The 24,041-nt window shown below is 42.3% G+C and overlaps 1 protein-coding gene across 2 annotated transcripts in view; it reads left to right on the plus strand.

Moving 5' to 3' along the window:
- The window catches only part of THSD7B (thrombospondin type 1 domain containing 7B), a 452,200-nt gene that overhangs the window by 230,144 nt on the left and 198,015 nt on the right, over window positions 1-24,041 (plus strand). For both annotated transcript variants that reach the window (XM_069732875.1, XM_069732874.1), the window contains exons 11-12: window positions 4,263-4,395; window positions 11,057-11,160. In XM_069732875.1, the coding sequence (XP_069588976.1) occupies window positions 4,263-4,395; window positions 11,057-11,160 (237 nt within the window). The remainder of the gene's footprint in view (window positions 1-4,262; window positions 4,396-11,056; window positions 11,161-24,041) is intronic.

Consider the following 24,041-nt stretch of genomic DNA (forward strand, 5'->3'; position numbering starts at 1 on the left):
TTGTACATAGAGGCAGTATTATAGTAGTTATATTCTTGTACATAGGAGCACTATTATAGTAGTTATATTCTTGTACATAGGGCAGTATTATAGTAGTTATATTCTTGTACATAGGGGCAGTATTATAGTAGTTATATTCTTGTACATAGGAGCAGTATTATAGTAGTTATATTCTTGTACATAGGAGCAGTATTATAGTAGTTATATTCTTGTACATAGGGGCAGTATTATAGTAGTTATATTCTTGTACATAGGAGCAGTATTATAGTAGTTATATTCTTGTACATAGGAGCACTATTATAGTAGTTATATTCTTGTACATAGGGGCAGTATTATAGTAGTTATATTCTTGTACATAGGAGCAGTATTATAGTAGTTACAGTTAGGGCCAGAAATATTTGGACAGTGACACAATTTTCGCGAGTTGGGCTCTGCATGCCACCACATTGGATTTGAAATGAAACCTCTACAACAGAATTCAAGTGCAGATTGTAACGTTTAATTTGAAGGGTTGAACAAAAATATCTGATAGAAAATGTAGGAATTGTACACATTTCTTTACAAACACTCCACATTTTAGGAGGTCAAAAGTAATTGGACAAATAAACATAACCCAAACAAAATATTTTTATTTTCAATATTTTGTTGCAAATCCTTTGGAGGCAATCACTGCCTTAAGTCTGGAACCCATGGACATCACCAAACGCTGGGTTTCCTCCTTCTTAATGCTTTGCCAGGCCTTTACAGCCGCAGCCTTCAGGTCTTGCTTGTTTGTGGGTCTTTCCGTCTTAAGTCTGGATTTGAGCAAGTGAAATGCATGCTCAATTGGGTTTAGATCTGGAGATTGACTTGGCCATTGCAGAATGTTCCACTTTTTGGCACTCATGAACTCCTGGGTAGCTTTGGCTGTATGCTTGGGGTCATTGTCCATCTGTACTATGAAGCGCCGTCCAATCAACTTTGCAGCATTTGGCTGAATCTGGGCTGAAAGTATATCCCGGTACACTTCAGAATTCATCCGGCTACTCTTGTCTGCTCTTATGTCATCAATAAACACAAGTGACCCAGTGCCATTGAAAGCCATGCATGCCCATGCCATCACGTTGCCTCCACCATGTTTTACAGAGGATGTGGTGTGCCTTGGATCATGTGCCGTTCCCTTTCTTCTCCAAACTTTTTTCTTCCCATCATTCTGGTACAGGTTGATCTTTGTCTCATCTGTCCATAGAATACTTTTCCAGAACTGAGCTGGCTTCTTGAGGTGTTTTTCTGCAAATTTAACTCTGGCCTGTCTATTTTTGGTATTGATGAATGGTTTGCATCTAGATGTGAACCCTTTGTATTTACTGTCATGGAGTCTTCTCTTTACTGTTGACTTAGAGACAGATACACCTACTTCACTGAGAGTGTTCTGGACTTCAGTTGATGTTGTGAACGGGTTCTTCTTCACCAAATTAAGTATGCGGCGATCATCCACCACTGTTGTCATCCGTGGACGCCCAGGCCTTTTTGAGTTCCCAAGCTCACCAGTCAATTCCTTTTTTCTCAGAATGTACCCAACTTTTGATTTTGCTACTCCAAGCATGTCTGCTATCTCTCTGATGGATTTTTTCTTTTTTTTCAGCCTCAGGATGTTCTGCTTCACCTCAATTGAGAGTTCCTTTGACCGCATGTTGTCTGCTCACAGCAACAGCTTCCAAATGCAAAACCACACACCTGGAATCCACCCTTGACCTTTTAACTACTTCATTGATTACAGGTTAACGAGGGAGACGCCTTCAGAGTTAATTGCAGCCCTTAGAGTCCATTGTCCAATTACTTTTGGTCCCTTGAAAAAGAGGACGCTATGCATTACAGAGCTATGATTCCTAAACCCTTTCTCCGATTTGGATGTGGAAACTATCATATTGCAGCTGGGAGTGTGCACTTTCAGCCCATATTACATATATAATATTATTTCTGAACATGTTTTTGTAAACAGCTAAAATAACAAAACTTGTGTCACTGTCCAAATATTTCTGGCCCTAACTGTATATTCTTGTACATAGGAGCAGTATTATAGTAGTTATATTCTTGTACATAGGGGCAGTATTATAGTAGTTATATTCTTGTACATAGGGGCAGCATTATAGTAATTATCTTTTTGTACATGGGGCAGTATTATAGTCATTATCTTTTTGTATATAGATAGCAATATTATAGTACTTCAATTCTTGTAGATAGGTGGTAGCATTATTGTATTTTTTTTGTACATCAGACGTTATTATAGTTACAATGTTTTTATTTTTTTGTGTCAGTATTATTATAAGTGACAACCATTTTCTTGGACCAGAAATACATTCAGAATAGTTGTCACTTCCCTTTCCCTTCTCCTCTGGGCAGATAATACAAAGCGGAGAAGCATGATTTAGTATATCGTATATCTTTGGAATTATCTGTGCTGTGACGTGTAATATGAAGCCTGTCTTTGTGTATTTGTGGTCTATAAAGCCAATATATAAATGAGTAGTGAGTGGAGCGTGCTGAACGTGCAGTGAACCTGACAGGGCCTCCATGTCCCTGGGCTACACTGCCTGAACATTCGAGCACTAATGAAAGGAATAACAGTCTTACGGCTCCTTGAATGGAATCTGCAACATCTGTGCTACTATTATCAGCTGCTCAAAATACCTGCACAATTATAGAAAGAAATGATAGAATGTTCATGGGGAAAGCTCACTTCTCCTTGGCGTGTGAGATAAGTATCTGTGTAAAACATTCTGCAGAATGCATCAGACCATGAATAGGAGAGGGAAAACTTAACCCTCTAAATACTTATTTCTATCCTGTAAATGATATAGTTATGACCCTTTATAGCCAGTGGTGCACATAGACATTTATCGGCTCCAGGGCAATTATTAAAATGGGGTTTCTTCTGGAGCTGGTTGATGTCACCCCAATTTCTTCTTGGACAGTAACACTTGATGCTGGTTTGCACCTCCGTTGGTTTTCCAAAATTAATGAGCTTATTACTAATTTTGTGGGGTCTGTAAAGAGGGGATCCTTGTGCAGTTTTTGACTTCCCTTTGAAAGAAGAGCTGAGCTTTGCCTTGGTGTTCCCTACACCCTTGATTTTGGCTCTCGGTCTTCAGACATCCAACATTCACCCTCCAAATGGACTGCAATGTCTGAACCTGCCATTGGTCTCCTCACTCGAACTCAACAGCCTAAAATGCATATATGAGTCTGTGTTTGGGTTACGAGACCCAGGTCCAGTCTGCGTATTTTGATCCGAATTTGGACCATGAGTAACCTATGTTTGAAGTCAGCCTTAACATGTGTGCATAGAAGACTCGTGTGTGTCACCAAGATCACTTCTTCTTGTTGTCTTGGTTTGATTCTTAAAGAGCTTGCCGAATTTAGAAACCCACTATAATATACCCTAGTGGGTAATTCTGAGTTATTTGTGATGGGTGGGCATATTCTAGCCAGTGGGGTAGAGAAGGTCTCTGGCAGTACAAGTCTTAGACAACCATTTGATATGAAGGTGCGTTGTGTAATACTGAATTTTGCCTCTTGGAGCGCTGCAGGGAAATTGAAAACTTGCTGCCAGGGTCTCCCACAGATTACAACTGATCATTGGGGGCTGGGGGTCTTAGTAATGGGACACTTTCTGATCTGTGTATAGTCAATAGGCCTCTCTAACAAGTAAGGATTGTCCAAAGTGTAAGTATGAGGCCGGTATATGCTATTGTGGAAGGCTAATGCATATACCATAGGAATGAGCCAGTGTGACAGAAGGTTTGAGTCATCCGCTCCAAGATTCCACCTGATATTTACAGTAGTCTCAAGAGGGGTAGGTTGCCGAATGGGCAAAACACCAATGTCCGGACCGATCACTATAGATTATTATCACCCCGCTATGCTGATTCTCCAAGAGATGGGATCAAATCGGGCTTCCTACATGTTTGTTGGCTGCACCGATTCGAGCTGTTACAGGTCTTTACCAAGTTGCTTGATGAAGACCTACAACATGTTGAAGCATAGCCATTACGTATCAGGCATTATAAATCTCCATTTCATCTCTGCTAACCGTTTGGACGCTGTCTACTTATTTATGGATGTGGATTCTTCCAAGTGGGACTCCTTGGTGTAGGACTCTACGTCCCGCTAATGTGAGAGCGCTGCTAGTGGCTTTATATGCCTCTGGATTAAGGGATGTGTCTTCTGAAGACCATGATGGCTTATTCTTATAGTAATTTGACCGTTTCAATCCATTTTAGGAAACGTCTCCCCGGTGAAACAGTGGCGATACAAGATACTATTACAAGATGCTGTGAATGGTGGTCAGGAGTGTCCGGATACTCTGTATGAGGAGAGGGAATGTGAGGATGTCCCCATCTGTCTTATGTACAGGTAAAGTCTGTTGTGCTATCCAAGATATAATAGGGGGCGTCCTTTATGGGGGCGTCATTTCCACATGACTCTTCCTATGTGTCTTAAATGTTGAAAACATTTCCAGGACACTGGTCATGTAGCCATGTTATAAGTCCGGGTCCACCAGACCAGAGCCCTTCACACTGGCGGACACAGACAGAATAGGGTCCCTGTGCAAGAACTATATAAGGACCCTTTCCAGCCCTAAAAATGCTAAATTGCATCTGCTGTGGAGGTAGAAATGGCCCCCCTTACCTCTTGGGTCCTTGTGCGGCCACATAGGTTGCACTAATGATATGTCTGGCCATGGCCCTGCAAACCTCCTCCTACCTCCCTGCATCGCCAGCACCTCTTCTGATTAGTAGGCTATGTTATCCGAAGAGATGTCAGCAGGTAGGAGAAGGTTCGCTGTGACTACTGATGCAGCCACTGGACCACTGGCCTGCAAAATATTTTTTTTCAACACTAGAAGCTACAGAATCTTCCAACACAAATGTGCTCTCTTAAAGGAAATATCCACTTTTTACACCACGTTTGTAATGATTTTTTTAGTCAGTAAAACATCTTTAGAGCAGACAGTGCTCCTATTTTCTGATACCGAGCCACTTATCCCTCGCATACAAAAATGATGAATTTCTGTCTGCCTTCCGTCACCACTAGGTGGTGCTCATGATTTTGCTGCATATTGTTCTATTAACGCCTTCTGAGGACGATCACATGTCGAGTTCAGGTGCATTAGAGCATGCTGCAGATTGTAGCAGTCTCAGTCATTACGAACCATGGTATCTAAACGATTGAACGATGGGCGGAGGGGCCCACAGTTACTGTTCGGCACCATCTCCTCCAGAATAATGATTGTTAAGGCCCCTGGGTCTGCCACCTTTGTTCTCTTATTAAGCCCTGCCTCAGATCTCAAAAGGATATTCCCATGTTTATAGATGATATCAGACAGTGCTTGCGAAAACAAACACTTTTGCAAATTTCTGCTTATTAAAAGTTTTAGACACATCAACACTTTTCTTTTGTTTACAGCTTCTTGCCCTGGAGGCCGACCACTGATGCTAGGGAGCAGAACATGCACAGTGCTTACAAGCTCTATTGTTTTGAGCTTGTAAGCACTGTTTTAAAGCTTTCCAGGATCACTGCAGTGCACCGTTATCTATTAGTCCTACACAGCTTTTTCGCAGTGCTTACAAGCTAGACAGCAGTGGTGGTCGGTTTCCTAGGCAACGGGATGTAAGCAAAAGTGTTAATATCTCAAGAATGCCTGAAAATTTTAATAAGCAGTGAAATACAAAAGTGCATGTTTCTAAAAGCTCTATCCGAGTACATGGAACTAACCCTTTTATAGGAGATCACTAAAAAAGCAAGATACATATAATGTCTGGATTTAAGTCGCCTAATAGCATTAAAAAAATTGAAAAAAAAAAAGTTTCAGAAATGAATAAAAATATCAAAATATAAAAAAAAAATATAGTTTTTCTTTTTCCTCCTTGGCTTCACAGCGTTCCAAGAGGTCAAAACTAATACAATAATGTATTCTGCAAAGTGAAGGCTGTAAAAAAAAAAAAAAAGGACTAGTGTAATACTCAAGGCATACAATGTAAGGCTATGTGCTCACGTTGGGGATTAGTCTACGGATTGAGTGAGTTTTACCTGCGGATTTACCGTGGAATTGCTGCGTTTTTTGTGCGGATTTCACCTGCGGATTCCTATTATGGAGTTTTTTGTTTTCCATAGGTTTACATGGTACGGTAAAACGCATGGAAAACAGCTGCGGATCCGCAGCAAAACCCGCAACGTGTGCACATAGCCTAATACATATTTTACCTGCACTTTTGTATTAGTTTTTTAGTTTCCCTCTGTGTTCGGATCAAACCATGGAGGTTAATTAACGCCGATGTGGTGTCATTGATTACATGAGTTGATTAACAGCAGCGATGTGTTCCGATATTACAGAAGATTAATTCTCCGCAGTATTTAAAATGAATGAATCTGAAAGCCAATTTCTATCAGGCGCCGACCTTTGTCAGAGAGATCTAATTACAGTTATGTTTTGTGAAACGTCGGATTAATTACAGATTATACCTAAAATAAGAGTCTCCTTTTATTACTGGAGACGGTACCTTGACCTGCCCCCTCCTGCCGACGTCTCTCCGCTCCATATTTATTCTGATGATCTGACTGCATTAACCTCATCTCCGTTCATTTATCGCTATGAGCCAATGATTGACGTCAATTTATTACTTGAATTTTTGGATAATTTAGGTTGTTTTATAAAGTCACCAATGTATCCAATGTCAATCTGTGCTAATAGCAGGTGAACAGCCATAGTTTTCCTCCCTCGGGTGCACATTTGGCAATTCGCGATCATTGAATCAGAATTAAAAAATTTTTTTTCCTGGAATGTTTCCTGCCCCATACACAGAATATAGATTGACATAAATCTAACCTACCATTCTGCAGAAAAGCTGAAATGTTCAAAAAGTATAGTTCACCTTATATATCCAACCACCAGGGAGTTTGTGGAGCGCCCCCAGACGCAGGGTCGCGGGTTACTCGGTACCGGTCCTCTCTGTCTCAGTTCTAGGATTGTCACGGTGGCTAGACCCGGTCTGTGACCCTGCTAAGGGGCGTCCAATGAAAGGGTAATGAAAGTTGTTAGGTGTTTGTGACGCCACCTGTGGTGTTCGGTCAGAGTGACCGACGCTGCTTTGGGTCCGCTGGGGTGATGTGATGGCAGCTAGATGGTATACCTTCCCACAGGTGAAGTATATCCCCAGGGCTTCCCAGTGGTGTAGGTGGCGATGGTGTGAGGCGCAGTTAATAACGAGGACACAGGGTTGTAGTCTCTCCACCTCTTTACTAGTGACTTCAGGATCCTCAATCCGGAGCACTGTTAACAGGGCTGGCTGTGACCGGCCGGTCCGAAGGCACATCCAGAGTTCCCTTTGCAGGTGGAAATCAGTGCCTACCACTAGCACCTGTGTGTTGTAGTCCTTCCCTGCTGAGTATTCGGGATAGTCCTCACAACTGTCGTTTCTGTTCTGATGTTCTGCTTCGTCCCCCAGTTTGTTATGGCTAGGACGCACCCATTTGACGGGTAGGCTCGGAGCTATTCTGGGACCCTAGAGACGCCCCTCTCCACGGTTGCCCCCTATGTCTGCTTAGGTGATGTATGTTAGACAGCCAACCTACAATCAACTGTCCTGCCGCTGTTCGAAGTAATGCTTGGAGTCAGTTACTTCCTCAGCGTTCTGGCCACCGGCTACGCGCCTCAGTAGGATGTTGCCGATCTCGGGGCACAACTCCTACTGGCTCTCCTTTGTGCTTGATCTCGTTTCTCACAGTTCCACAATATACTTCGCTTCGTGTCCTTTCTTTGGATGCCGCCGCAAGGTAGTGCAGGCGCGGCTCTGTAATGATCTGTCCTTGTCGCTAAGTCACTGCCAGGTTCCCACACCTGACAGGGACCCCTCTGAATCTTCCCTGCAACACCCCCTGCCACGGGATGTTGCCTGGGCAAAACCCAGTCAGCTTCTGACTAACTTCTTATCCAACCCCCAGTTTTACCAAAGTGTGAGGTGTGGCCTAGTAGATGGAACCTTTTGCTCCCCCTGGTGGCCGGAGTGTGAAATGTAGTGTGTGACTGTGATATCTGGTCAGGTGAACTCCTTTAGTGCCATCAGACGTACCATCACTCCCCTTAGTGGCAGAGCGACATTACTGCAACGACCAGGTCTCTGGGGCGCAGCACTTGCACCAGAGAAAAATTCTATGTAGCGGTTATGGGGCCCCTGAAGAGAAGGCTAGTGATGAGCGAGTGTGCTCAGATAAGGTGTTAAACAAATAGACGAAGACCGGGGAAACGTGCGTTGAGGTGGCAGGCGGGGTCCACAGCTCTTACTACATGTAAGCCACAGCTCTTAATTTGTGTACGTTACATTTACACATATGCACCTATAGTCTGTTTGTTTAATACGTACTATTGCGCTTTATCTCTGCTTCATTGCACACACTGATTCTCCTTTCTTGTCTATTCCTTTTGGACAGACTTACATATGCAATATTGTTGTTGCACTATGTATTAGCAATCTTATTGTATCTTTATATTATATTAGGACCCCTGATGGGACCACTTGATAATTAGATGAAGTTATGGTATTGATTTATATATTTAATCTCTATAGTATGTAATATACATTCTTAATACTAGCAATGCATATGGTATTTCATTCTTCGCAGCATATTTAATAATTTTCCTACTACCCGCCAGCAATCCTGCTTATTGTGTTACTCTGATTTGATTCAATTTTAATTATTTTGATTAATAAATTATGTAAGATTTAAAATAAAAAAAAACCTCTCAGACCTTTGTCTATAATTTGACTAGGGCTACTTTCACACTAGCGTCGGATTCGGCCTGTTGCATTGCGTTGGGCCGAGATTCCGACGCTAGCGTTTGATGCGCCGCACAATGGGGGCAGCGGATGCATTTCTCCGGCGCATCCGCTGCCCCATTGTGAGGTGCGGGGAGGTGGGGGCAGAGTTCCGGCCGCACATGCGCGGTCAGAAAAAGCGGTCCGTCGGCAGCAAAAAAAACCATTACATTTAATGTTTTTTGCTCCCGGCGGTCCGCCACAACACGGCGCAACCGTCGCACGACGGTTGCGACGTGTGACAATACGTCGCAATGCGTCGGTAATGTTACTCTATGGGGCAAAAGCGCATCCTGCAAACAACTTTGCAGGATGCGTTTTTTCCCCTAAACGACACATTGCGACGTATTAAAAAAAAACGCCAGTGTGAAAGTAGCCTATTAGAAAGGGTTATATGTGGTTATACAGGGATTGTTGTCTGTTACTATGGTGATGCATCATTCTGTAAAGGAGCTGTTGACACAAAGTGAATTACGGTACTTTTCATTTTACGGCACTGGTACAATATATTAATGGCTGTGAAGGTGTTCATATGCTTTAATACCATCAATGTCAGGATAAATCTGTTTCATCCTAAATCGGAGAAATAAGACGATGTTCATAGACATGTGGCCAGATATCCAGGAGTGACCGGTCACATACAATATAAGGGAGCGCCGTTCTGATCCCATATTCTGAAGCTCCCAGCTTTTCGGATTGATGTAGAGATTGCAGCACCTGCGGAATTATTCTGCCTTTGGACATCTTCAAGGAAGCAGGAGACGGATGTTCAGAGACGTGACGTGAAACATCTGAAAAGCGAGCGCGCAGTTTAGTGTGTCCGGATTGTGGGTTCCCACTAATCTATGCAGATAAATGGCGAAGTTGACATTGTCTAATGCAGCGAGCTCTCGATAATTCACCGATAAGTGGAATCATTTTAGAATTTATTATTTTTAACCCGTCCTGGTTTGACTTTTCACTTTTTCATGATGTTTTTTTATTTTTAACGGCAATTTGGTTGCATAATTTTTCTTTTTTTTTTTTTGCACAGCTAGATGTTCCTTTATAACACACTACGTACAATGGAAAAAAGTATTAAGAAGGATGGTAGTGCACACAACAATCCTAATGTTAAGTGGAATAAGATGCACCTAATTTATTAAGAGGCGCACACATCACTGGCCGTCTGTCCAGGTTCTGGTATAATTTATAATGTACCGTAAATGAAAAACATGGTCTGCTCCTCCATTTTACCCTTAAATAAGACCCCCAGAGTAAAGATGGGTATAATTATATTATACACAGGATCAGTACAATTGTTTCCTGAAATCCTCTGTGCTGCTGTGGGTGCTGGACATTTAACCTAATAATTTGTGGACCTCCCACTTGTCTCTATTCCCCTTTATTCACATTATACATCTGTTTCGGTCTCTTCCAGTCCAGTTTTCACATCGCTATACTAGACGGGTCAATCCCTGATAGTGGACAGGTTTGCACAGTTATTTCCTGAAATACTCTGTTCTGCTAGGAATGCAGTATAGTTCTCCTAATAATTCCTATTATAGAGCAGGTGTAAACTGCAGCGGAATCCGCACAAAGAATTGACATGCTGCGGAATGTAACCCGCAGCGTTTTCGCACGTTTTTTTTCCCGCAGCATGGGCACTGCGGATTGCGGTTTCCAAAGGTTTACATTGTACTATAAACGCATGGAAAGCTGCTGCGGACCTGCAGCTGCAGATCCGCAGCAAAATCCGCAACGTGTGCACATAGCCTAATGGCTGCAGGGTTCTGTAAAATTGTCTTCTGTACATGGATAATCTATGATAAAAGTATAGTTTATTGTAATTTTTCATAAACCACAGTGCAACAAGAACTACAACATCAAAAGCCCCTGCCCTGCACAGACAATGTGCCAAAGGTCAGGTACAAAGGCATCAAGATTGTGCACGTCAGGAATGCAAAGTGATAATGAAATGTAGGTATTTATTTTGCAGGATTAAAGGGAATGCGGTATAATTAGCCTTCGATCTTCACTTCTGCTAAAAATCCATTTTCTACCCTTCATCGTTAACTGGTTTATACCTCACAATTAATTGGGAATTAGCAGCTGCACATCTCCATCGATACCATAATGATCCATTTCCCAATGCACAGGTATATGGGGAGGGCGATCTGTGCACACCTGGTCTCATACCCGTGTCTTGTAATGGTTTGCAGGTGGAGGCCCCAGGAGTGGAGTCAGTGCGTCCTTGTGCCAGATTATGTCCGACAGGGCATTGCAGGAGCCACGGAATCCTGTGGCCCTGGGATACAATCTAGAGGTAAGTCTCTGAGAAATCTATTTATTGTGTACCTCTTGATCACATTGCTTGACCTGCAGTTTTCCCACATACAGAATGACTTGGAAGCGCTGGTCCTGTAATTGCTTGTCCTGGAGGCAGCGATTTCATTGCCCTCGGATATGATATATTGGTGACCAGAACAATCCATCATTATAAATGTGTTTTTAATGTAAGCTAAATTACGTAAAAATGGCACCTGACACCAATGTATCGTCTGATAATTGCTGCAAGTTCTGTGTACAATGAGATGAGCGTGAGACCAGCTATAAATACAAAATATGTTGTGTACGGCAGGGATAAAGGATTTATCTCGTTCGTGGGAAAATTTTAAACTCAGAAATACAGGACCGTGACCATTACAATCAACTATCCGTGGTGACCACGTTCATTATTTATTTATTTTTTTTTTTTTGGAAAGCGGTAAATTCCATGGCAAAGGCCTTTTATAGCAATTTTGCAGTTGATTCACGGAAGAGTTACAAGAGGCTTGTGGCATAATTCGTGGCTTATTGGTTTCCTTTTACGTCTGAACCTAACCCATTGAGGGTATGTGCACACATTGCGGATTTCCCGCGGATCCGCAGCGTTTTTTTTTCCACGCAGAAACGCAGATCCGCAAGTGATTTACAGTACAATGTAAATCAATGGGGGAAAAAAAATGCGGTGCTAATGGTGCGCAAAAATCTGCACGGAAAACGCAGCAGATTCAAATAAGGACCATGTCCTTTCTTTTTGCGGATCTGCAACTTTTATGCACCCATTCCATTATAGAAATCCGCAAGGGTAAAAAAAAAGTATTAAATCCGCACAAAATCCGCAAAAAAAAGCGCAGATTTTGACCTGTGTTTTCTGCCAAGAAATGCAGAATCTGCACAGAAAATTCCACAGTCTAATCCGCAACATGTGCATATAGCCTTAGGGCCCATTCAGAGATGTCCGTGGAAATCACTTCGATCACGAACACGGTGCGTCTCCTCACTCCAGCGTGACAGTTTCATGTATTTCTAGGAGGCTGTCCTGTCAGGAGACCCTCAGCCGGTCCGTGCATTGCGGTCTGAGATCTGACTGAGATCCATGGACGTCTTCATGAGCTCTAAATATTATTAGCAGCTCGAGGGCTCAACCAATAATGACGGCCATAATATCTATATCGGGCCACGTTCACTCGTTCAGGATTTTGTATCTGTATTTGTAAGCCAAAATCAAGAGAGGAACAGTCAGAGAAGTATAATAAAAACACGTCACCACTTCGGTATTTTTCACCCATCCTGGTTTTGGCTTACAAATACTGAATGTGTGAACATTGCCTTAGACTAAGTTCACATAGGCATATTTTTTGGGGTCTGTGCACTGTCCATGTGCAAACAGGCCATTGTGCACATGGTGAACTGTCCATGTAGACCTCGGCTCCGCGTGGAAAAAAAAATCCTAGTATGTGCTAATCTTCTCTGATTTATAATAGTGAATGTAAATAGTAGGGAAACCCTGCACCCGTCCACTGCACAGGTGGGCACATGAAGAAAAATGACCGTAACATAAAAAAAACAGCCATAAGCAAAACATTCCCTTCATGATAAAATTCACTGACCAGGTATGTACAAGAAATGAAGGGGTAAACTTTTATTATTTCCTCTAAGCTAGAAAACTGGCGTAAAAAAAAATAAATCAAAATTTGTCATGGACAGTATTTTATACAATATTTTTATGGCTGGTGTAGACTTCATTTTCTGCTGCATGGGCAAAGTAAATTTGCCACATCTTACTCCAGCTAACTATTGGTTCAAGACTGAGGTACAAAATATATATATTTTTTGTAGGAAGGTTGATTAGGGAACCGTCATGCAGGCATCTATCGTCTATACTGTTGTATGTCGATGACTAACTTTAATAACCACTTCGATAACCTGTGGATAAATAACAAATTTAGTAGGCCTCATTTAGGCCTCCATCTTAGAGATATGCCCTTGTTGCCCATAGCAACCAATAGTAAATGCAGTTTCATAACTTATTGATAAAAATTAAAGCTAAACTTCTTGCTTTGGACGACAAGGCCGAACCTTCTCTACGATGGCTTTCATCAATGATCCCCTCAGAGTCCATGTTGGATGAATATTTTGTCGCATCAGTGCCTCAGCCTCCATTAATAATTCAGTCAGATTGTCGAGAATACTAGGTCTAATTACGTTGCTTGAGGGGTCTTTGTGATTTATCATAGAAAAGACGTAGATGTTATCACAACCAGTCAGCATTCGGCTTTCATTACCAAACTCCTCCAGAAAATGAAGCCTGGTTGCTATGAGCGACATGACGTCTTCTTCTCTAACATGGCTGTCCTCCATTACCCCCATAGAATACATTCACCGTCCTCTCCTCGGGAGACCGCGCAGTGTGAAGCTAATGACCTTTTTTCATGTCTCAAGTAGCGAGATTATGTCTCCAGACGCCTCTAAGCTGGGGAAGATCATTGTCATGGGCCTATAATAATCTACTTATGAGGAGATATCATTGTCGTTAAGTCTGGGGAAGAAAATATACATAATTAATTTCATTGTACAAATCGCATTAAATTTGCCAATAAGAGTTTCAGTCGTCGTGTCCTGAAAGAGTCAAGAACACAGGAAAAAGTGCGACTTCATTTCTATGACGAAGGGCTTAATTGGATACGTTCATTGTACGTGTTATTATCTTATATAAAGTTCTGAAATGGTGATTATTCTATTAATGGCCCCAGTTTATTATGGTTTTCAATGTCCCTAAAGCTTCATGCTGTGTAATGTCTGATCGGATTGAGCTCATCTCGCTGAAACTGAGAAAGAGAGTTCAATTGTAGAGCACAGAACCTAAAAGACATCCGCCATCTTACTAGTGAGGGGCCCAAAAAATATTCTTTTTTTTTTTTTTTGTGGTGGGGGGGACATTCAGTGCAATAAAAATCCTTTAATCCGCCATCTGATGACCAAGAAATTGTGATATTCTACGAGAAAATCTTAAAAAAATCTAAAGTAGAGAAATAACCATGCCAATCATCCATTTCTTCAACTTTAAAGGGTTATTTTGGAAAGAAGTAGCTATCCTCTGTCCATCAGATAGGTAATAGCTTCCAGATCAGTGAGGGTCCTAACATTGAGAACCCCACTGCTCGCCTGTCAAGGATATGCACCGTGACTACATTCATTCCCTATAAAACTCTCAATGAGATTATCACTAGGCCTTATACTATCTGTTCTGAACAGAAGACTTTTCAGTAGCCTCATTATTATATTATATTAAATTATATTATATTATTATATATTAACACTTCTATATACATAGGACTTGACAGGTGAACCTCCATTTAGAATGCATAATGTCACAGCTCATCTGCTCCCCCTCCTGTACAATTATTGATAACCTCAGTATTCATTAGATACCAGAGAATCCACCATTAATAGGTGATGTCACAGCTCACCTCCTCCCCCTCCTGTACAATTATTGATAACCTCAGTATTCATTAGATAACAGAGAATCCACCATTAATAGGTGATGTCACAGCTCACCACCTCCTCCTGTACAATGACTGATAACACTAGCTCTTGTGACAAAGTCACTGGCAAAGTGCTGGAGGGGAGATACGTCTCAGTGAGGCTATTGGCTTCGGTGATTTGAAACCCAGAAGTTTGCTCCAGCACACTGTGTTGAGAAGGGTTAATTGGCCGTTACAGGGCTGGCATTTTGTAGCCAACCAAAGAGCGGGTGGGAGGTTGTCCACCTTATCTCCTCCCCAGGGTGTGGTCTGGGCTTTAAATAGTCGATCTTCTGAGGTATTCAGTGTTCAGCAGGGCTGGAGAGTGGAGCTCCAGTGCTATGTGTCCTGACAAGGAAACTGAACCTGTGTATGTTGATTTTTCCTGATCCCCAGAACAACACGGACTGTGCTGTTATGTTTTGTTTTTCCTTAGGCTAGAAAGGCCTTGTTTGTTTTTTTTTGCCAACTCTCCACTGACTTGTGCAGCATTCTTAATAAACAAGTGAGAGGTTTAAAGAGACAGCGTTCCTAAGTCTTTCTCTGTGTGCAGCCGAGTGAACTGATCTACCACACTCTATACACAGTAGATAGCAAAGGATTCACCAATCACAATAAGTGATGTTACAGCTCACCTCCCCCCCCCTTCTGTACAATGACTGATAACACCTCTATATGCAGTAGTTAAAGGCATTGTCCTATCCAAACCGATAAGTCTGCAGGCACTCTGTGTGACTGCAGACTTATGAATCCCCTCAGCGCGTGCACTGTGCGCTGCCGGGATTCGCCGGTTTCTGAGTCGGGACCGTAGGGTATGTATGCGCCCTACATACTCTTGGCCAGTGGGCGCAGCCTTCCTCTTCATACACTTGTATTGAGTGAGGCCGCACCCAGACCAGTGGTAGTGGCCGACTAGAGTGCAAGAGTATGTAGGACACATACATACCCTCCGGTCCCGACTCAGAAACCGGAGTGACTGCAGACATATTGGTTTGGATCAGACAACCCCTTTACCAGAGGATCCACCATTCAGAATACATGATGTCACAGCTCACCTCCTCCTCCTGTACAGTGACTGATAACACCTCTATATACAGTAGATAACACAGGATCCACCATTCACAATAGGGGATGTCACAGTTCACCTCCTCCTCCCTGTGTACAATCACTGATAACATCTCTATATACAGTAGATAACGTTTTCTTACATTAAAGTATGCTCGGATAACATTTATATACAACATAATAGCCGAGTCATACTGCGGGGATTATCCATGTGCCCAACAAGAAAGCAGAAATCGAATATTGGGTCTAGTGGACAGTAGTGGAGGAGGAGGAGGATGATGATGATGATGATGATAAAAACTTAAAAAATATTTTTTTCATGGAAAACTGATTTTAATATTAGTTTTTTTCCTGATGAGTCATTGTCTTATTTATGTCCTTCATCGATTGGTAAGAGCGGTAAACGGCTGCAAAAAGCTTCTCTAGGGCTGCACGGTGTCGTGTTGTGCGACCTGAAGATAACAACATATGCCGACCGTATACTTTCCCTCAATTGTATGCAGACTTGTCAGTTGCATGTGAGCTACACTGACCGGGCTCCAGGTTGATGTTTTATATGCACTGATACATTGCAGCAATGAAAACATTAAACATTTGGAATGTCCACAATGGATAAAACTGTAGCAACCTCTAAACTTTGAAACGTATTTGATCTGTAACAATTTGCAGCCTCGGAGAGATCTTGAATGTGGTGAGGAATGAATACACAGACAATATTAGATAGTTGCAGAACTTTATTTATTTTACATTGTGCCATGAATAAATCCATTTAAGATGCAGTGTCCATCATTGCTGACCCTAAAATGATCCCTACAGAGAGAACACCGCCATCCATTTGGTTTCTATTGGATTTGTAGTGCGGATCATTGTGCAGCCATGCGTGCTGCAGATCATTTAATATTCACTCATTCACTTCACACCTGGGTCTGAACATGGACTCTGCATTAACACTTCACTCCCAAATCTGAGCCCAGGCCTTAATAAAACACTCCGACTGTAGAATTTATGATGCTACCGCCTCGACTGACACTTGAACTTGTGAGAAGATGCCATTACTGCGGGGAACTTTCACAGCCAACGGTCAAACAAGACAATCAGGAGAGTGTAAAAACTTCAGCAAAACATGAACACAAAGGTTGTCGTCAGGGTCATCTTCATAGACGTCCACAAGTAATGAACCAGCGCGGGGTAATGGACGGTCACCATAGGACACAGCGCGCAGCGACACCAAGATATCAGGCTCATGCAAGTGATAATAAGACGCCGTTGTGCCCGTCCTGCCTTCTATTCGTGATAATTACACTCTTGCTTTTGACTCTGTCGGTCACTGGGACGGTGCCAGATGCGGCTTCAGCATCCAGTGCCCAAAAGGCATTTTAGAAATCGGCTACACAGTCTAGTAATTCTGCATTTCTGTTTCCTTTCTTTCAGAATAACGATATACAAAACAAATATAGGAAAAAGTCATGCTGACTGTTTCCACAATTCTCATGGAAGTGAATTTAACGAGATGTGATCAGGCACAGCTATATCTCTCCAAATTCTACACCTTCTCCATTTAGGTGCTGGCCCAAGAAGTGGGGGACGTGCACCTATCAGACATTTACAGCATGTGTTGGGAAAGCAGATGTTGTGGAAAGTTTTGTGCTGCAAGTCTTCACTTTTTTATTATGTGAAAAAAAAAATTATATATATATATATATATATTCTTTTTTTTTTTTTTACATACGGAGACTCGGCACCAGTTATTATAAAAAACATAAGTAATTTTTATCAGGGATAACTTATCGCTGGGGGTACAACAGCGGGTACCTCCAGCAATCCCAAAAACAGGACTCTAGTATGAAGTTCTGCAGAACCCCATTTTGAATTGAGAGGAAGTTGTGCATCCTCTTCCTCCACTCCATTCGAGTGCTTACAAAAGTTGAGCAAAGTGTCCCACTAATTCAGGCAGTTTCATAATCCATGAATAGAGCATGGGCACCACTGATTAATTTAGGATGGTGCTCTGCAGAGTCCGGTGCTTTAGATTTAGAAGGGGTTAACTTGCTGATTAATTCTGGTCCAACCACAACCCCCCATCAGCAAAGTTATTCCCTGCCCTGTAGATAGCAGATATATTATCATCTTGGGACTATCCCTTTTAAAGGGATTGTCAATTAAAGGGGTTGTCAAGTCCACAATAATAAGTCTGCAGTCACTGTGTGACTACTGACTTATGAATCCCCACAGCATACGTGCTGAGAGGTTCACCGGTTTTTGAACTGAGACGAGAGGGTATGTATGCGTTATACATACTCTCGGCCAGAACCTGACTAATGAGCACGGCGTCGCTCTCTATACACTTGTATTGAGCGAGCTGCACCCACTGGATGGCCTTCACTAGACGGGGTGCCGCCGCGCTCAATACAAGTGTGTAAAACGAGGTCTCGCCCAGTGGTCAGGACTATGTATAACTCATACATAGCCTCCAGTCCAGGCTCAGAAACTGATGAATCCCCTCAGCCCACAGTGCACACAGAGTAACTGCAAACTTATCAATTTGAACCAGACAACCACTTTAATTTAAAACACATTGATCCAGGCTATTGAGGAAATAAAACAAAAGAATGAATACTCATCTACTAGACTCTCTTTGCTCACCGCCATCCACACTGCTTCCAATACTAGTCTCCTAATGAATTTTGGCACATGTGAAACCTGCAGTTGATCTTCAGATGCTGACTATCTGCAGCGGTCACATGATATCCGCCACAGGAATAATAAGCAGCCAGGAGACCTGTGTGAGACCGTGCGCTGTACTGAAGAGCGGTGCTGCTCGGGTAGGCGAGTAACGATTGTTATCTTTCTATTTGTAATTTGCCACCACCCTGGGTTCATTCAGGAAGTCTATTTTAAAGTAGCAGACCGCCCCTTTAAGAAATGTGTGTGTGTGTATATATATATATGTATATATATATATATATATATATATATATATATATATATATATATATATATATATATATATATATATATATATATATATATATATATATATATATATATATATATATATATACAGGTCCTTCTCAAAAAATTAGCATATAGTGTTAAATTTCATTATTTACCATAATGTAATGATTACAATTAAACTTTCATATATTATAGATTCATTATCCACCAACTGAAATTTGTCAGGTCTTTTATTGTTTTAATACTGATGATTTTGGCATACCACTCCTGATAACCCAAATAACCTGTCTCAATAAATTAGCATATCAAGAAAAGGTTCTCTAAACGACCTATTACCCTAATCTTCTGAATCAACTAATTAACTCTAAACACATGCAAAAGATACCTGAGGCTTTTATAAACTCCCTGCCTGGTTCATTACTCAAAACCCCCATCATGGGTAAGACTAGCGACCTGACAGATGTCAAGAAGGCCATCATTGACACCCTCAAGCAAGAGGGTAAGACCCAGAAAGAAATTTCTCAACAAATAGGCTGTTCCCAGAGTGCTGTATCAAGGCACCTCAATGGTAAGTCTGTTGGAAGGAAACAATGTGGCAGAAAACGCTGTACAACGAGAAGAGGAGACCGGACCCTGAGGAAGATTGTGGAGAAGGACCGATTCCAGACCTTGGGGAACCTGAGGAAGCAGTGGACTGAGTCTGGTGTGGAAACATCCAGAGCCACCGTGCACAGGCGTGTGCAGGAAATGGGCTACAGGTGCCGCATTCCCCAGGTAAAGCCACTTTTGAACCATAAACAGCGGCAGAGGCACCTGACCTGGGCTACAGAGAAGCAGCACTGGACTGTTGCTAAGTGGTCCCAAGTACTTTTTTCTGATGAAAGCAAATTTTGCATGTCATTCGGAAATCAAGGTGCCAGAGTCTGGAGGAAGACTGGGGAGAAGGAAATGCCAAAATGCCTGAAGTCCAGTGTCAAGTACCCACAGTCAGTGATGGTGTGGGGTGCCATGTCAGCTGCTGGTGTTGGTCCACTGTGTTTCATCAAGGACAGGGTCAATGCAGCTAGCTATCAGGAGATTTTGGAGCACTTCATGCTTCCATCGGCTGAAATGCTTTATGGAGATGAAGATTTCATTTTTCAGCACGACCTGGCACCTGCTCACAGTACCAAAACCACTGGTAAATGGTTTACTGACCATGGTATTACTGTGCTCAATTGGCCTGCCAACTCTCCTGACCTGAACCCCATAGAGAATCTGTGGGATATTGTGAAGAGAAAGTTGAGAGACGCAAGACCCAACACTCTGGATGAGCTTAAGGCCGCTATTGAAGCATCCTGGGCCTCCATAACATCTCAGCAGTGTCACAGGCTGATTGCCTCCATGCCACGCCGCATTGAAGCAGTCATTTCTGCCAAAGGATTCCCGACCAAGTATTGAGTGCATAACTGAACATTATTATTTGATGTTTTTTTTGTTTGTTATTAAAAAACACTTTTATTTGATTGGATGGGTGAAATATGCTAATTTATTGAGACAGGTTTTTTGGGTTATCAGGAGTTGTATGCCAAAATCATCAGTATTAAAACAATAAAAGACCTGACAAATTTCAGTTGGTGGATAATGAATCTATAATATATGAAAGTTTAATTGTAATCATTACATTATGGTAAATAATGAAATTTAACACTATATGCTAATTTTTTGAGAAGGACCTGTATATATACAGTGGGGCAAAGAAGTATTTAGTCAGTCAGCAATAGTGCAAGTTCCACCACTTAAAAAGATGAGAGGCGTCTGTAGTTTACATCATAGGTAGACCTCAACTATGGGAGACAAACTGAGAAAAAAAAAATCCAGAAAATCACAGTCTGTTTTTTTAACAATTTATTTGCATATTATGGTGGAAAATAAGTATTTGGTCAGAAACAAACAATCAAGATTTCTGGCTCTCACAGACCTGTAAGTTCTTCTTTAAGAGTCTCCTCTTTCCTCCACTCATTACCTGTAGTAATGGCACCTGTTTAAACTTGTTATCAGTATAAAAAGACACCTGTGCACACCCTCAAACAGTCTGACTCCAAACTCCACTATGGTGAAGACCAAAGAGCTGTCAAAGGACACCAGAAACAAAATTGTAGCCCTGCACCAGGCTGGGAAGACTGAATCTGCAATAGCCAACCAGCTTGGAGTGAAGAAATCAACAGTGGGAGCAATAATTAGAAAATGGAAGACATACAAGACCACTGATAATCTCCCTCGATCTGGGGCTCCACGCAAAATCCCACCCCGTGGGGTCAGAATGATCACAAGAACGGTGAGCAAAAATCCCAGAACCACGCGGGGGGACCTAGTGAATGAACTGCAGAGAGCTGGGACCAATGTAACAAGGCCTACCATAAGTAACACACTACGCCACCATGGACTCAGATCCTGCAGTGCCAGACGTGTCCCACTGCTTAAGCCAGTACATGTTCGGGCCCGTCTGAAGTTTGCTAGAGAGCATTTGGATGATCCAGAGGAGTTTTGGGAGAATGTCCTATGGTCTGATGAAACCAAACTGGAACTGTTTGGTAGAAACACAACTTGTCGTGTTTGGAGGAAAAAGAATACTGAGTTGCATCCATCAAACACCATACCTACTGTAAAGCATGGTGGTGGAAACATCATGCTTTGGGGCTGTTTCTCTGCAAAGGGGCCAGGACGACTGATCCGGGTACATGAAAGAATGGATGGGGCCATGTATCGTGAGATTTTGAGTGCAAACCTCCTTCCATCAGCAAGGGCATTGAAGATGAAACGTGGCTGGGTCTTTCAACATGACAATGATCCAAAGCACACCGCCAGGGCAACGAAGGAGTGGCTTCGTAAGAAGCATTTCAAGGTCCTGGAGTGGACTAGCCAGTCTCCAGATCTCAACCCTATAGAAAACCTTTGGAGGGAGTTGAAAGTCCGTGTTGCCAAGCGAAAAGCCAAAAACATCACTGCTCTAGGGGAGATCTGCATGGAGGAATGGGCCAACATACCAACAACAGTGTGTGGCAACCTTGTGAAGACTTACAGAAAACGTTTGACCTCTGTCATTGCCAACAAAGGATATATTACAAAGTATTGAAATGAAATTTTGTTTCTGACCAAATACTTATTTTCCACCATAATATGCAAATAAAATGATAAAAAAAACAGACAATGTGATTTTCTGGATTTTTTTTTCTCAGTTTGTCTCCCATAGTTGAGGTCTACCTATGATGTAAATTACAGACGCCTCTCATCTTTTTAAGTGGTGGAACTTGCACTATTGCTGACTGACTAAATACTTTTTTGCCCCACTGTGTGTGTGTGTATGTATATATGTATGTATATATGTATATGTATATGTATATATATATATATATATATATATATATATATATATATATATATATAAATATAATTTCTACAAGTTTCTTCTATACTTTGGCCTCGGTTCATCAGATTGAGGCAGAATTCTGACAAAAAACAAGTTAGAATTTTGCACAACACATTGTTACAGAGCAACTTTTGGCATTTTTTACTTTTGTGAGAAGTCAAGGTCGCTCAACCCTAGTGGTGGCGCCTAGTCGTAAGGGGCATGGCCTAGAACAGTGTTCCCCAACTCTGATCCTCAAGAGCCACCAACAGGTCATGTTTTCAGGATTTCCTTAGTATTGCACAGGTGATAATTGCATCACCTGTGCAATACTAAAGGTACCTTCACACATAACGATATTGTTAACGATATCGTTGCTTTTTGTGACGTAGCAACGATATCGTTAATGAAATCGTTATGTGTGACAGCGACCAACGATCAGGCCCCTGCTGGGAGATCGTTGGTCGCTGAAGAAAGTCCAGAACTTTATTTCGTCGCTGGACTCCTGCTGACATCGCTGGATCGGCGTGTGTGACACCGATCCAGCGATGTCTTCACTGGTAACCAGGGTAAACATCGGGTAACTAAGCGCAGGGCCGCGCTTAGTAACCCGATGTTTACCCTGGTTACCATCCTAAAAGTAAAAAAAACAAAAAACAGTACATACTTACCTACAGCCGTCTGTCCTCCAGCGCTGTGCTCTGCACTCCTCCTGTACTGGCTGTGAGCGTCGGTCAGCCGGAAAGCAGAGCGGTGACATCACCGCTCTGCTTTCCGGCCGCTTTGCTCACACAGACAGTACAGGAGGAGTGCAGAGCACAGCGCTGGAGGACAGACTGCTGTAGGTAAGTATGTACTGTTTGTTTTTTTTTACTTTTAGGATGGTAACCAGGGTAAACATCGGGTTACTAAGCGCGGCCCTGCACTTAGTTACCCGATGTTTACCCTGGTTACCGGCATCGTTGGTCGCTGGAGAGCGGTCTGTGTGACAGCTCTCCAGCGACCAAACAGCGACGCTGCAGCGATCCGGATCGTTGTCGGTATCGCTGCAGCGTCGCGTAATGTGAAGGGGCCTTAAGGAAATCCTGAATACATGACCTGTTGGTGGCTCTTGAGGATCGGAGTTGGGAAACACTGGCCTAGAGCAATGACAGTTTAATTATAAATTACCCACAAGAGGGGCCTAAATTACGACATAAATAAACTCCAGTCCTGCATTTCATTCGCTGGTGGGCGGCAGCTGAAGGATACGCCGCAATCATAAATAGGCGCACGCCCTTGTGTTTCAAATCCTATCCGTTTTCAAGATTTCTGCTTGCTGACAGGATTCTGTGCTGGGCCCTGTATTGTTGAACATCTTTATCAATGATTTAGATGAAGGAATTGAAGGTACACTGATTAAATTTGCTGATGACACAAAGCTAGGAGGGATAGCTAATATTAGAGAGGAGAGAGAGGATTCATAAAGATATAAATAAACTGGGGCAATGGGCAGCAACTAACAGAATGGTTTTATCAGGGATAAATGCAAAGTCCTACATCTGGGCAATAAAAATGAAAAAAGCATATACAGAATGGGAGGAATAGGGCTAAGCAACAGCACATGTGAAAAAGACTTGGGTATACTAATAGATCACAGACTGAATATGAGTCAACAGTGTGATGCAGCAGCAAAAAGGGCAAATACAATTCTGGGATGCATTGACAGAAGCATACAGTCCAGATCACGTGAAGTCATTATTGCCCTCTACTCCTCTTTGGTCAGACCTCATCTGGATACCGTGTCCAGTTATGGGCACGACATTTTAAAAAAGGCATCAACAAGCTGGAGCAAGTTCAGAGAAGAGGGACCAGAATGGTGACCGGTCTGCAAACTATGTCCTATGAGGAACGGTTACAGGATTTGGGAATGTTTACCTTGCAACAAAGAAGACTGAGAGGAGACTTAAT

The sequence above is a fragment of the Ranitomeya imitator genome, chromosome 7 (genome assembly GCF_032444005.1).
Source record: "Ranitomeya imitator isolate aRanImi1 chromosome 7, aRanImi1.pri, whole genome shotgun sequence".
NCBI classification, from domain to species: domain Eukaryota; kingdom Metazoa; phylum Chordata; class Amphibia; order Anura; family Dendrobatidae; genus Ranitomeya; species Ranitomeya imitator.